Here is an 11293-nt window from a genome sequence, read left to right as displayed (position 1 = left end):
CTATTTGATGTTACTTTTCTTAACCAAGAAAACCACCTTGCCATCAACATAGATCTTCACAGAAAGTCATGCAATAAAAGGCACTGACAGACAAAAAAAAAATTACTTACAGTATCACTAGGCTTATTTTAGACTAAATGAATATAGTATATGCCAGTCAAGAAATCAATAAATTCTTGAGAAGTTAAAAACTTCAGGAGACAACATACATCCATATAATATTTTATAGACTTCTCGGAAACATGAAAAAAGTCATATGGCTGACGGAATTTCCCAGGTTAAAATGTTGTTCAACACGACAAATTCCTAACAAAAAATATTTTAACATAGGAAGCAACACGCGAACATTTAGGTGGTGAAACTCAGGTTACAATTATACGATGAGTATCAAATAACATCATACTTCTGGTTCAGCGGACAACATAACATCGTGACAGTCACACAACATCCTGGTGAAGGGAGAGACGGGCAGCGGTGGCGCAGACACCCGCAGACTTCACGGGTCACATCGTTAGCCCTTCTGAGAAAACACAGATGGGAAACGCGTGGCAAGGCCTTCTGGAATACGGTGGTCTCAGTACAGCAGTGACCATGCGCTTGAAGTAACTGCGGTTGTTCTCGGGCACTGAAAGCTGGATTCAAAGCTGAAAGCTGGATCTGCTCAACAAGTGAATGATACTACAAATCCCTTATGGTAAAAAATGCAGGCTAAAGCCGCAACGTTTTAGGTCAAGCACACTTGGTTCCATGATCACTTGGAGACACAGCTGAGACGCCTCGCCCACAGACAGACCGGTGTGCTGCTGTGCACAGAATTCCACTCACCGTACCCGACGGTGGTGGGTCCTCAACGACACAATTGTTATGCTCCAAAAGAAACCTATCAATGCAGCAAAATGTGTACGGTTCATTTTCTTTTAAAGACAGATTCACTAAATTTAAGGAAGAATGGGCTTTTATTGACAGCTCATTTTCAAATTACGGATACAAACTTAACCATGGAATAATTATGTATTTCGCCCAACATCGATCTGCAAAAAGTTTCCAACATAGATGCATTTCTTGTTCAATTTCCAAAAATAAATAAAGGCTTTCTACCTGAAAGCATTTACAGTCCTAGCTCTCTAACGCAAACATTACAAAAAAAGTACAAAAAACGATCTCCCGCTTCTGAAGAGCCCACTTAGTTACATAAGGTATTTTCTCTCCCGACACTGTTTTCAAATTCAAAAGATATTTACTTCCAAAGAAGGGTCATCTTCCTTCCAAACCATTCAGTCCGTTTCCATGGCAACGCTGCGGGATTCCTTGGCTACCATGAGTCGCATTAGTTGACTGTGGAATTTCTCAATCTTCTTGACATCTTGGGCTTGGTCTGTTCTATACACCAAACACTGTCAGAAATTTCAAAAGCGCACATTAACTCATAAAACTAGATTAACAATGTAGCAAATGTAGGATTGGGTACAAACCTGAGTCTTTCCTACCACATTTTATCCCATTCCCTCCAGAGGTCATACTAAGGCAAATACAATCATTTCTTTCTTTTTCTAATGTTTATTTATTTTTGAGAGAGACAGACAGACAGAATCTGAAGCAGGCTCCAGGCTCTGAGCTGTCAGCACAGAGCCGACCGCGGGGCTCGAACTCACAAACCAGATCATGACCTGAACCCAAGTCGGAAGCTTTAACGGACTGAGCCACCCAGGTGCCCCAATACGCTCAGGTTTTTAAGACCCCAGCAATTACATTCCTTTAGTATCTTACAGTATTCCCAACTCCACTGCTGTAAATTAAAAAAATGAAATGAACTCTATCAGAGGTGTCTCGAAAATGACCAATTAAGTAATAAGCTAAATCCTGCTGTGGGGTCTGATGAGGACTCAAGGATTGGAATCAACTTATTTTCCCCTGGGATCTGGTCATAAATAATGGCGTTATACTGGGGAAAGCATAGCAGGATCAGGATCCCTTTTCCTACCGCAAATGGGAGATGGGGAGGAGGCAGTAATGAGAATTTAAGAGAAAATTCAGCATCACTTGCTCACAGCTGGTCACTGCCTCAACTAAACCGCATAAATCTGTCCAACCTTGATATGCTGAAGGGATGTACGATGTTTAATCCAATTCTTTAATCAAATTCTTCTTTGCTGTAAGTTACACTGTTCACTAGGCAGGTACTTAAGACCTGCTGGAGGTCTCTCAGATACCATTTTTCTACAGTCTTCAAAAACATCAAATTTCAGCTGGCAGCTCTTTCCCTCATTTTGTAATAATAGGTCCATTTTTCTCCGGCCCATCTTAAGGGTTCACATGAGCCTTAAACAAAGGGAATGAACGATCCTGCAATAATGTTCATCAACTTAAGTAATCTACAGTTCGATCTTATCATCCCCAAATGGTCTGAATCCACTCTGCCCTCCAAAATCACTTACTGAAAATGTTTGCCCACACATCGTGGGAGGTGTGACAATCTCGTGATGAGGCCGTGAGGGCGAATGGATCTGCCTTGTCACTCCGGTCTCACAAAAAAGATTTCAGATTCATAGAAAATGTTTAAATCAGTCATGGGAGGAGGAAAAACCGATGCACAAATGGGATTATAGAAAAATCAAAGCCACATGGTGACAACAATAAATGTAGCCCAAGGCTGAGTTTGCGAAGGGACCGTTAACTATTAAAACGCATTAGCAAGGGAGGTGCGCAAACTTGTTTCAAGTGTTAGTAGAGACCAGATTTTTACCGCTGGAGCGGATTCCCAGATCTACTGTTCAGGAGAATGGGTTCAACTGTGTCTGCTTCCTTCCAAACACGGACTAACTCTCAGCAGTTTTAACAAAGAAACAAAAGATCGTATTTCGATCTGGTCACAGGAATCACAGGAGTGATGCATCAAGTCCTCCCCAAGACTGCCACCCGGGAGTCCTGAACCAGGCAGAATCACGACCAGAGGCAGAAGGTCCTCAATTTGTGTGAACATCAGTTCTGTGTTGTTTGCTGTTTTAAACACAGAACGCAGCAGTTTCCACTCTGTGCCCGTCACAGGGAAACGATCCTCAGCGTGAACGCTCGAGGCTCAGGGACATGCGTGCGGCCCGAGAAGAGGCGGGACAGAGCCGTGTCCTTCCCCACAGGTGGTTTACGGCCACGACGTCGGGTAAGTGACCGCCGCCGGGGCGCTTCCAGGTCAGGAAACTGAGGCCCGGAAAGCCTAACTTTTGGCCCAAACCTCTCCAAGGCTGAAGGGCCGGGAAAGGGCCGAGCTAGGATTCGAACGCCTTGATTCCAGGTCTGACCGACTGCACCTCCGCTTACTTGTCCTGTCTCACGTTTCCAGTGACCTCACCCAACTTAAGTCGTTCCCGGAACACGTGGTGGTCACGCAAAGTCTGAATTTGTGCAACCTGACAATGGGACCTTCAACACAAATATAGGATGCAAAAGTATAATACGTAACCGGAGACAAAAAGTGATTTCCAGTCACTATAAGATGTTTAAAAGAACTAACCTACGAAAAACATGTTTACCGGGGTGCCCGGCTGGCTCAGTCAATGGAGCGAGTGACTCTTGATCTTGGCGTTGTGAATTCGAGCCCCGCGTTGGGCATAGAGAGAACTTAAAAAACTAAACCTTACGAAAACAGTAATGGAAAATAAACGCCTGCTCGCTAAGTACCCTCCGGGTCAAGACATCACGCTAACCACTAGCAACACAGGTAAGAATTCTCTGCTCCCTGTTCTCTCAGAAGCCCACAATCTACTACAAAGACAAATATGATGAAACAATGACGATACAGGACAAAGAGAGTGAAAAAGAAAAGCTGGAGGGAAGCAACCCTCTGAGCCGGGTCTGGGAAGAGAAGCATCAGTCTCGCCACACTGGGGCGGGGGTGGGATTCAGAGCTGCAGACACGGACACAGATCCCTCCGAAGCACGGAGAAGTGGGAAAGCTCACGACAGCCCACAGGTCCCAGGAGCCCCCAGGTAACAGAAAAGGCGAAGGGTGGAGGGGACACGAGGCTGCGGCCACGCGAGCAGCGATGGGGAAGGCACTAAGGTTTCTCGGCAGGGTCCTAATGAGCAAATGTGTGTTTGTGGAAGTCCCTCGGGACCACTGAAGATGAACTGGCGGCAGGCACACAGTCAGGAGACCAGTCTGGCAGGCTCGCCAGGTGAGGACGATGCCCTGAACTGAGGGGAGAAGAGCGAAGACGGGGCCCTCGTGGCAGGACATGAGACGAGGGCGCTCGGGCCAGTCATTCCCGAAGGCCCGGGCGAGCACGTGGGCACGTGAGAGGATCAAAATACACGCTCTTCAAGTGCAGAACAGTGCAGGTGAGGACGGGAAAGGAGGGAGCCTGACATTATCCTAGGGTTTCCGAGCAGGTGGGTGAGAGTGTAACCAACCAAGGCCAGGAAACGGGAGGTGGCAGTCTGGTTCCACTCTAGACGGGCTAATTCCGAGAAGCACCGACGCGAGGATGCTCAACAGAGAGCTGGGCGTCAAGTCAGGAGAAAAGCATGAGCTAAATGTACAAATCTGGAGACAGGCCTAGACCCAGGCAGTCCTGGGCTCCGTGGCTGAACGGACCGCTCCAGAAGCAGTATGGAAAGATGGCCAAGGACAGAATCCTGGAGAAACCAATATTTATTAGCAAAGAGGAATGAAACAGAGAAGAGAGAAAAAAAATAAAATGGAACCACAGATGCCAAAATAATTCCCACCAGAGAGTGGTTTCCTGTATCAGAGCAGCAGGGAGGTCCGGTAACATGCGAGCTGATGAGAACATGAGGTCTGAAAATGAGGGGCTGCTGACGGGATCTCACCCAGAGTAGCTCAGCAGACGAGAGTAGCTCAGGGGAGAGTAGCTCAGCAGACGGCCACTGGCGGTGGGGAGCAGTGGCCGGTGGGGAGCAGGTGGCAGGGGGCCGAGGGATTACTGGGATGTGTGCAAGTGACAAGACAGAGCAGACGGGGAAGGAGAGAGGGTGGACTATAAAGCCTAGAACCTGTGTTCAAATACCATCACCTTCTCACACGCTCATAAGGAGCGTCCACTTTGGGTCTCCACACTCCTCTCGCTTCAAGTCTGAAAGTAATTAAATTACACCTGACATACTGTATTGATGAAGGAAGTTATTCCCCAAAAGTCTAGAAAGGCAGCTTCTAGAATGAGGTTGACTTTGGAACAAAATGCAAAGTAAGCATCCTAACAGGCGATCTGTATAAATGCTACATAAGTAATTTCAAAAGGATTAATTCCAACAAGTCTGGAAGTATGCAACAAATAAAAATGTATACTTACAACTAAATCATCTGTTACTTTAATACACAAGCTCCCATCAGAATGCCTATATTTGAGAACCACACGTGCCTGAAATAAAAATACACATTTAGAAACAGTGAAGTCAGAACACATTTTTCAAAAATAACTTAGTCTTCAGGTACGCTGAAAGCACTCTTTTAGAATTAATAGCCAAAACACCCAGAAGCATCTTTGCTATTATCGAAATGAGGTAGGAAAAGGTATTTTTGTCCATTCCTATCGCTACAATTCGTTTTTCAAAAACTTTTTTAAAAGCCGGGTATTTTACTTGCAGCCAGTTTGAAGAGATGTACTGAAAATTCCCAAAACACACCCACATGCAGGGAACGTCCAGGAGACTCTTCAGGTGGTTTGGCATTAAGAATACACAGACCTTTCTTAAGGGCGCCTGGTTGGTTCAGTCGGTTTAGGATACACAGACCTTTCTTGACTTATGATGGGGTCATGTCCCAATAAACCCACCGTCAGATGAAAATATCATAAACTGAAAATATCATGGGCGCCTGGCTGGCTTAGTCGGTAGAGCATCCGACTCTTGATCTCAGGGTTGTGAATTCGAACCCCATGCTGGGTGTAGAAATTACTTTTAAGAAAGGGGGCGCTTGGCTGGCTCAGTAGACTCTTGATCTTGAGGTGGTTGAGTTCAAGCCCCACGTTGGGTGTAGAGATTACTTAAAAATAAAATCTTAAAAAAATACATATCGTTAAGTCGAAAATGCATTTCACATACCTAACTTACCAAACGTCACAGCCTAGCGGACCTGAAAGACGTTCCGAACGCTTACATTAGCCTCCAGTTGGGCCAAATTATCTAACACCAAGCCTATTTGATAACAAAATGCTGAACGTCTTATGTAATTTGTCGAACACCACACTGCAAACGATGCCTGCGTGGGTACAGAGGGGTTCGGAGCGTACCGGCTGTTTATCCTCTTGATGGCGTGGCCGATGGAGAGCTATGGCCCGCTACCGGCGGTCCCGGCTTCGTGGGAGCGTTGTCTGCTGATTACCGGCCCAAGTAAAGATCGAAGTTCAAATTCGTAGCATGCTTTCTACTGAACTTATATTGCTTTCGCAGCACCGAAAGTCCAACCAACGTTAAGTTGGGGACGGTCTATTTACTGAAGGGGACCCCACCATGCCACCTCAAACCTATCACTCTGGCATAAGGACTGACCCGAGCTCAGAGCAATTAGCTCTCTCTGCCCCTTCTGGCTACAAGCAGGACACAAATGAACCTTTGTAAAAGTGACATGAATTTTTTTTTTTTTCCAGTTTGTTTACTTATTTTGAGAGAGCCGCTCACGCACGTGTGAGGGGGAGGGCCAGAGAGAGCAAGGGAGAGAGAGAATCCCAAGCAGGCTGTGCTGTCAGCATGGAGCCCAACGTGGGGCTCAAACCCACCAACGCTGAGATCATGACCTGAGCTGAAATAAAAAGGCGGATGCTTAACTGACTGAGCCCCCCAGGCGCCCCGACATAAATTTCTAAGAGTAAAGGTGTCCCTTTCTTCCTTACTGGGAAAAGAGGGCATCGCAAACCTTACGACTCTCATTTACCACACATTCCCACAGCATACCCTTCTTCCCGGAAGTTCCAAACCCGCTTTCCTTTGGGTACCCTCCTTCCCACACTTTAGGACCTTGGTAAGACAGGTTAGAGGCCCCGATTCTGTCTCCTCAGTCACACTGCTTTGTGAACTCGTGCACGTTCATGTGCACACGTGTCGGGGTTTTTTCCTCTTGTTACTCTGTCCTTTGTCAGGGTGATTTGCGGGTCCCCAGTTTTAAAACTTAAGGAGGTCAGAGGAGAAAGTTCTCCCTACCCTGCAATACCCGCCACCCCGCCACAGAGGAATGATGGGAAAAGCAGTGGGAAAAACAGCAGACGGGGCGTCTGGGTCCAAATCCATCTCAGGAAGCCCCGCCGCGGTGGTCCCTGCCATCCCTCCTCCAGCCTCTCAGGAGGCGGATTCGGACACAAACACGTCTTTATCATGATGGCACGACACGATGCGTTACGACAGAAAAGCAGAACTCTGTCTTGGAAAGAAGTCTCCATCCTCAACTTTTCCAAAATAATTCCTACGTTGAGTGCCATGCTACACAATTCCTTTCACTGCTCGGCCAAGAAAATGACTCACCTAAAAGAAAGCATCTCCCGACAGAGTTCACAGCTTTGCTAACATTATTCTTTTTTAAGAATAACGAGAGAGAGGGAGAGCGCAAGAGAGAGGAAGGGGCAGAGAGGATCCCAAGCAGAGTCCACACTGTCAGCGCAGAGCCCGACTCGGGCCTTGAACCCCTGAACCGTGAGATCATGACCTGAGCTGAAGCCAGACGCTTAACAAACTGAGCCACCCAGGCGCCCCAGTAGGAACGTTTTTAAAATGGTTACAACGTAGAACCTGAAATCTGAAGACAATTCTGGAAACAGTATAAAAAGGGGTATTAAGAGCTGTAACCTACAGCCTTTCCCATCATGCTCTCTGCTCTCCCAGGATTGGGGGACAAAAAGGCCGCCACCATGAGATTTGTTCTGGTGAAGGGCAAAAGGGAACTCACCAAGCACTTATGTAAATTACAACTAGATTATCTTTGGACACCCGATTCTATTTATTGGGCTATTTAATTCCGTTCTGCTATTTAATTCCGTTTTAAACAATCAGCTTTCCAGAAACGCAACAAAACCTTACACCGTACAAAGCAGGACAACTATGTAAAGTCATCTCTCTGTTAAAAGAATGCTTGCTGGCTTCATGAGGAGCAATGAGAGCCACTGTAAGAGGGTCCATTTTGTAAGTTAGGGGGCACCTAAGACAACCAGGTCAGACGCCACAAAGAAAGGAAAAGCCATCAGGTTCTTGTTTTCTTATGAGTTCAACCAAAACACCAGACAGAGGACAGCACGGATCAAATCCCACGAAGGCATACTCGGGGGGAAATGCTAGAAGAGAAAACAAGTGATTTAAGTTGGGGGAAGGGGAGGGGTGAGAAGGCTTCCTGAAGGCAGCTGTGGAAATGCATGCCGTTCTGCTTCTAGGGAAGAAGGCAGGAGAGAAGCTGAAGCAGCTGCACGAACGAAGACAATTCTGGAAAGTCAGGGCACCAGAGTGGAGGAAAAGCCAGAAAGACTGGAGAGGGTCAGACTGTGGACCGGGAGCCTGGACTTTCTCCGGCAATCGGTGTAAACACACCATTTAAGCAGGAAACAGAGAAGTCGGTTTTTGTCTCAGACGGTGTGGCCTGAGTGAATGAAGGAGGGACCGGAGACACAGAAGGACCGACTAGGAGGTTGTTACGTGGTCCAGCGGGAACACCGTCTCCAGCGACGTTAAAGGTGGCGGGTGTGCTGAAGGGCTCAACCGGTGGAAGAGGACAGAGGGTTCCGCACGACCGGCTCCAGAGTCCCGAGAAAACGTCCCTTCGTCTTCACAGACCGGCAGGAAGAGCTCAGACTCGGGGTTTAGAGAAGTGGGTTCGAACTTTGGCTTCACCTCTTAGACCCCGGGCAAACCAGCTAACGTATCAAAGACTGTTCGTTTCCCTCCAGGGAGGGTCTTAACCGCTCACATAAATCACACGCAGAAGGACCCGAATGGCTGTCACCTGGAAGGCGCCCAAGAAAACTTGGTCCAGCTCCCCCTCCGCACTCCTCCCCTCATCCCTATAAAACAACAAACACCCGCAGAAGGCTGTCATGAGGAGGCAGAGGTTTCCAGGGCACTGGGATTTTCTATGGGGTGAGGAGCTGAAAGGTTCCCCTTCTGGCCTCTTCTAGACTGGCTGTGTTCACAGCAATCCTCTGTAACTACCATTTTATTTTCATTTTCCCGACCCTGCTCTTGAAACATGATGGCTCCTGATGGGAACGTGTATGTTCTTTGCCCTGTTTTCAAACACTCTGGTAGCTGTGGGTACTGCTGGGCGCGCGTCCTGGGCCGCACTGCCCCGCAGCTGGAGCTCCAGAAGCAACGTCCCTGCACACAGGGAAGTCGACCAATGGAGGAGCCAGGGATCCGGTCATAAACAACATACTCAACCCCCAAAACATCTAACCCGTTCCACCACCTCTTATCATTGCAACCTTTTACTGTAAAGAGTGGACTTTTTATTGTCTTACAGCTTCTTGCTACTTTTCTAGGTCTAGAAACCTGGCAAGCTTTTTAATTAGCAAGGAGCTATTTCTTATTATTTTTATGTCTTACTTTATATTTGAGAGAGAGACAGAGACAGACAGAGCATGAGCAGAGGAGGGGCAGAGAGAGAGGGAGACACAGAATCCGAAGCAGGCTCCAGGATCCCAGCTGTCAGCACAGAGCCGGATGCGGGGCTGGAACTCACGAACCCTGAGGTCATGACCTGAGCCGAGATCAAGAGTCAGATGCTCAACAGACTGAGCCACCCAGGCGCCCCATTATTTAAACACTCTTTGGGTATGACAACGAAATAAATAAAACCTCCAGCGGAAGAAAAATCAAGACCCGAAGGCTTAACTTCCCGCCGCTGGGACTTCCGTGCCCTTTAACGGTGACCTGACCTCTGGCATCTACTTACGACTTCTGTGGCGGTAGTGAACGAACCCCCTAAACCCATCTGCAAACGCTGATGTTCTGGGGAAAGGGTGCAAGCACTCTCACTCAAGAGGGCACCGACCTCCGAAAGGTTAAGAACCACGATTGTAAGGGGTGCGGATGCCTCCCAACTGGGGGGCCTCTTTCAAGTGTCTCGGCGGGGACAGACAAACGTCCCGGTTTTATTTGCAGGAGGTCGGAAGAGGGCACCCGGGCCGCGGCTGCAGGGGGAGGAGCCCTGCCCTGAGAGACACGTAAACCCAGCGAAGGCGGCGGGGAGGTTGAGGGCCTGGGGGAGAGGAGGGCATGCGCAGGGCCGCGCGAGGACCCCGTCCGGCCGCTCCCCGGGGAGGAGAGAGTCCGTCTCCGCTCACCACCAGCACCGGCCAGGAGACTGGAGAAGCTCCGGAGGCCGCGCGGGCGGCAGGGAAGACATCCTGACCCGCGGCCCCGCCGGCGACTTACCTTCATAGGGTCGGCGAGATAGAGTTTCTCGGCCGCGCGGCTGAACTCCTCCCAGGTCTGGTACTGCGGCATCGTGGGGCCGCAGCGGAGCGCGAGAGGAGGCGAGGCCCGCGACCGCAGGCGGCGCGACCCGGCCCACCTTCCACCCACCTCGGGCAGCCAGCGACCGGTGCGAAGACCCAGCGTCCCAAGATGGCGGCGCCTCCTCGCACCAACGCCCCGTCCCATTGGACGGCCCGGCCCGCCCTCGCCCAATGGGAAGGAGGGATGCTGCCAGAAGGGGCGGAGCCGCGAGCTTGCGCCTCTGGGAGCTCGCCGGGAGGAGTCGAGAGCCGGGAGACAGGTGGCAGGGTGCCACAGCGCCCCCTGCAGGACTGGAGGAGCGGAACTGCGTGGTCAGGCCCAGGGTCCCGCTACCGCGGTGGAGCCGCTGGGCGGGAAGCGCAGAAGACAGGAGCCCGGAGACCACCGGGTCCGGCTGTCGCGCCCGCAGCCTAGCGAGGGAGGAGGAGACAGAAACGCAGGAGTGCAACCGAAAAGTTTGGGCGACGGGCCTTTATGAGGCTCGCTGGGCCCCGGAAGAAGCGCGGTGGCCTGGGGGTCGCCGGCGCTCTAGCGGAGTCCGGGGGTGCCTGGGACAGCCAGGCCCACTTCAGATCTGGGAGCAGGGAGTGTGCGGGTGTGTAGGGGCGGGGGGAAGAGAAGAAGCCAGGGTGCCCTGCGCCGGGGTACGAGATGTGCCTTGGCTCTCCAGGCAGTGGGGTGACGCTTGCTTTCACCAAGTTTGTTTGGTTATATTTTACGTACAGTAAAACACACTGGTGTTAAACGTACAGTCCGCTGCATTTTGACCAACGTATATGTGTGTATACCTATTGGTGAATATGCCCAATACCACAATCAGGATCGGAGACCTTTCTTCATCTCC

General features: G+C 49.6%; 1 protein-coding gene across 3 annotated transcripts; it reads right to left on the bottom strand.

Moving 5' to 3' along the window:
- Positions 1-209: 209 nt before the first annotated feature.
- SRP9 (signal recognition particle 9) lies at positions 210-10572 on the bottom strand. 3 transcript variants are annotated; one of them, XM_060643298.3, is made up of 4 exons: positions 10366-10572; positions 5307-5375; positions 1242-1394; positions 210-880 (listed from the first exon to the last, which is right to left on the bottom strand). In XM_060643298.3, the coding sequence occupies exons 1-3, from the start codon at positions 10435-10437 to the stop codon at positions 1275-1277; spliced, it is 261 nt and encodes an 86-aa protein (XP_060499281.1). In that variant the 5' UTR covers positions 10438-10572; the 3' UTR covers positions 210-880; positions 1242-1274. The 3 variants fall into 3 exon arrangements, with proteins under 3 accessions (XP_060499281.1, XP_060499282.1, XP_060499280.1); XM_060643299.3 differs by having other exon boundaries at positions 210-632; XM_060643297.3 differs by lacking the exon at positions 210-880 and having other exon boundaries at positions 938-1394; positions 10366-10571.
- Between the last annotated feature and the right edge of the window lie 721 nt (positions 10573-11293).

The sequence above is a fragment of the Panthera onca genome, chromosome F1 (genome assembly GCF_046562875.1).
Source record: "Panthera onca isolate mPanOnc1 chromosome F1, mPanOnc1 haplotype 2, whole genome shotgun sequence".
Lineage (NCBI taxonomy): Eukaryota > Metazoa > Chordata > Mammalia > Carnivora > Felidae > Panthera > Panthera onca.
This window is presented reverse-complemented; position numbering and strand designations above follow the sequence as displayed.

Excerpts from the sequence above, each read along its gene's own strand:
- SRP9 (XM_060643298.3), bottom strand. The coding sequence starts at position 10,437 with ATGCCGCAGTACCAGACCTGGGAGGAGTTCAGCCGCGCGGCCGAGAAA. Across the intron at positions 5,376-10,365 it reads ATCTCGCCGACCCTATGAAG|GCACGTGTGGTTCTCAAATA; the intron begins GTAAGTCGCCGG and ends TTTTTATTTCAG. Across the intron at positions 1,395-5,306 it reads AAGTAACAGATGATTTAGTT|TGTTTGGTGTATAGAACAGA; the intron begins GTAAGTATACAT and ends AATTTCTGACAG.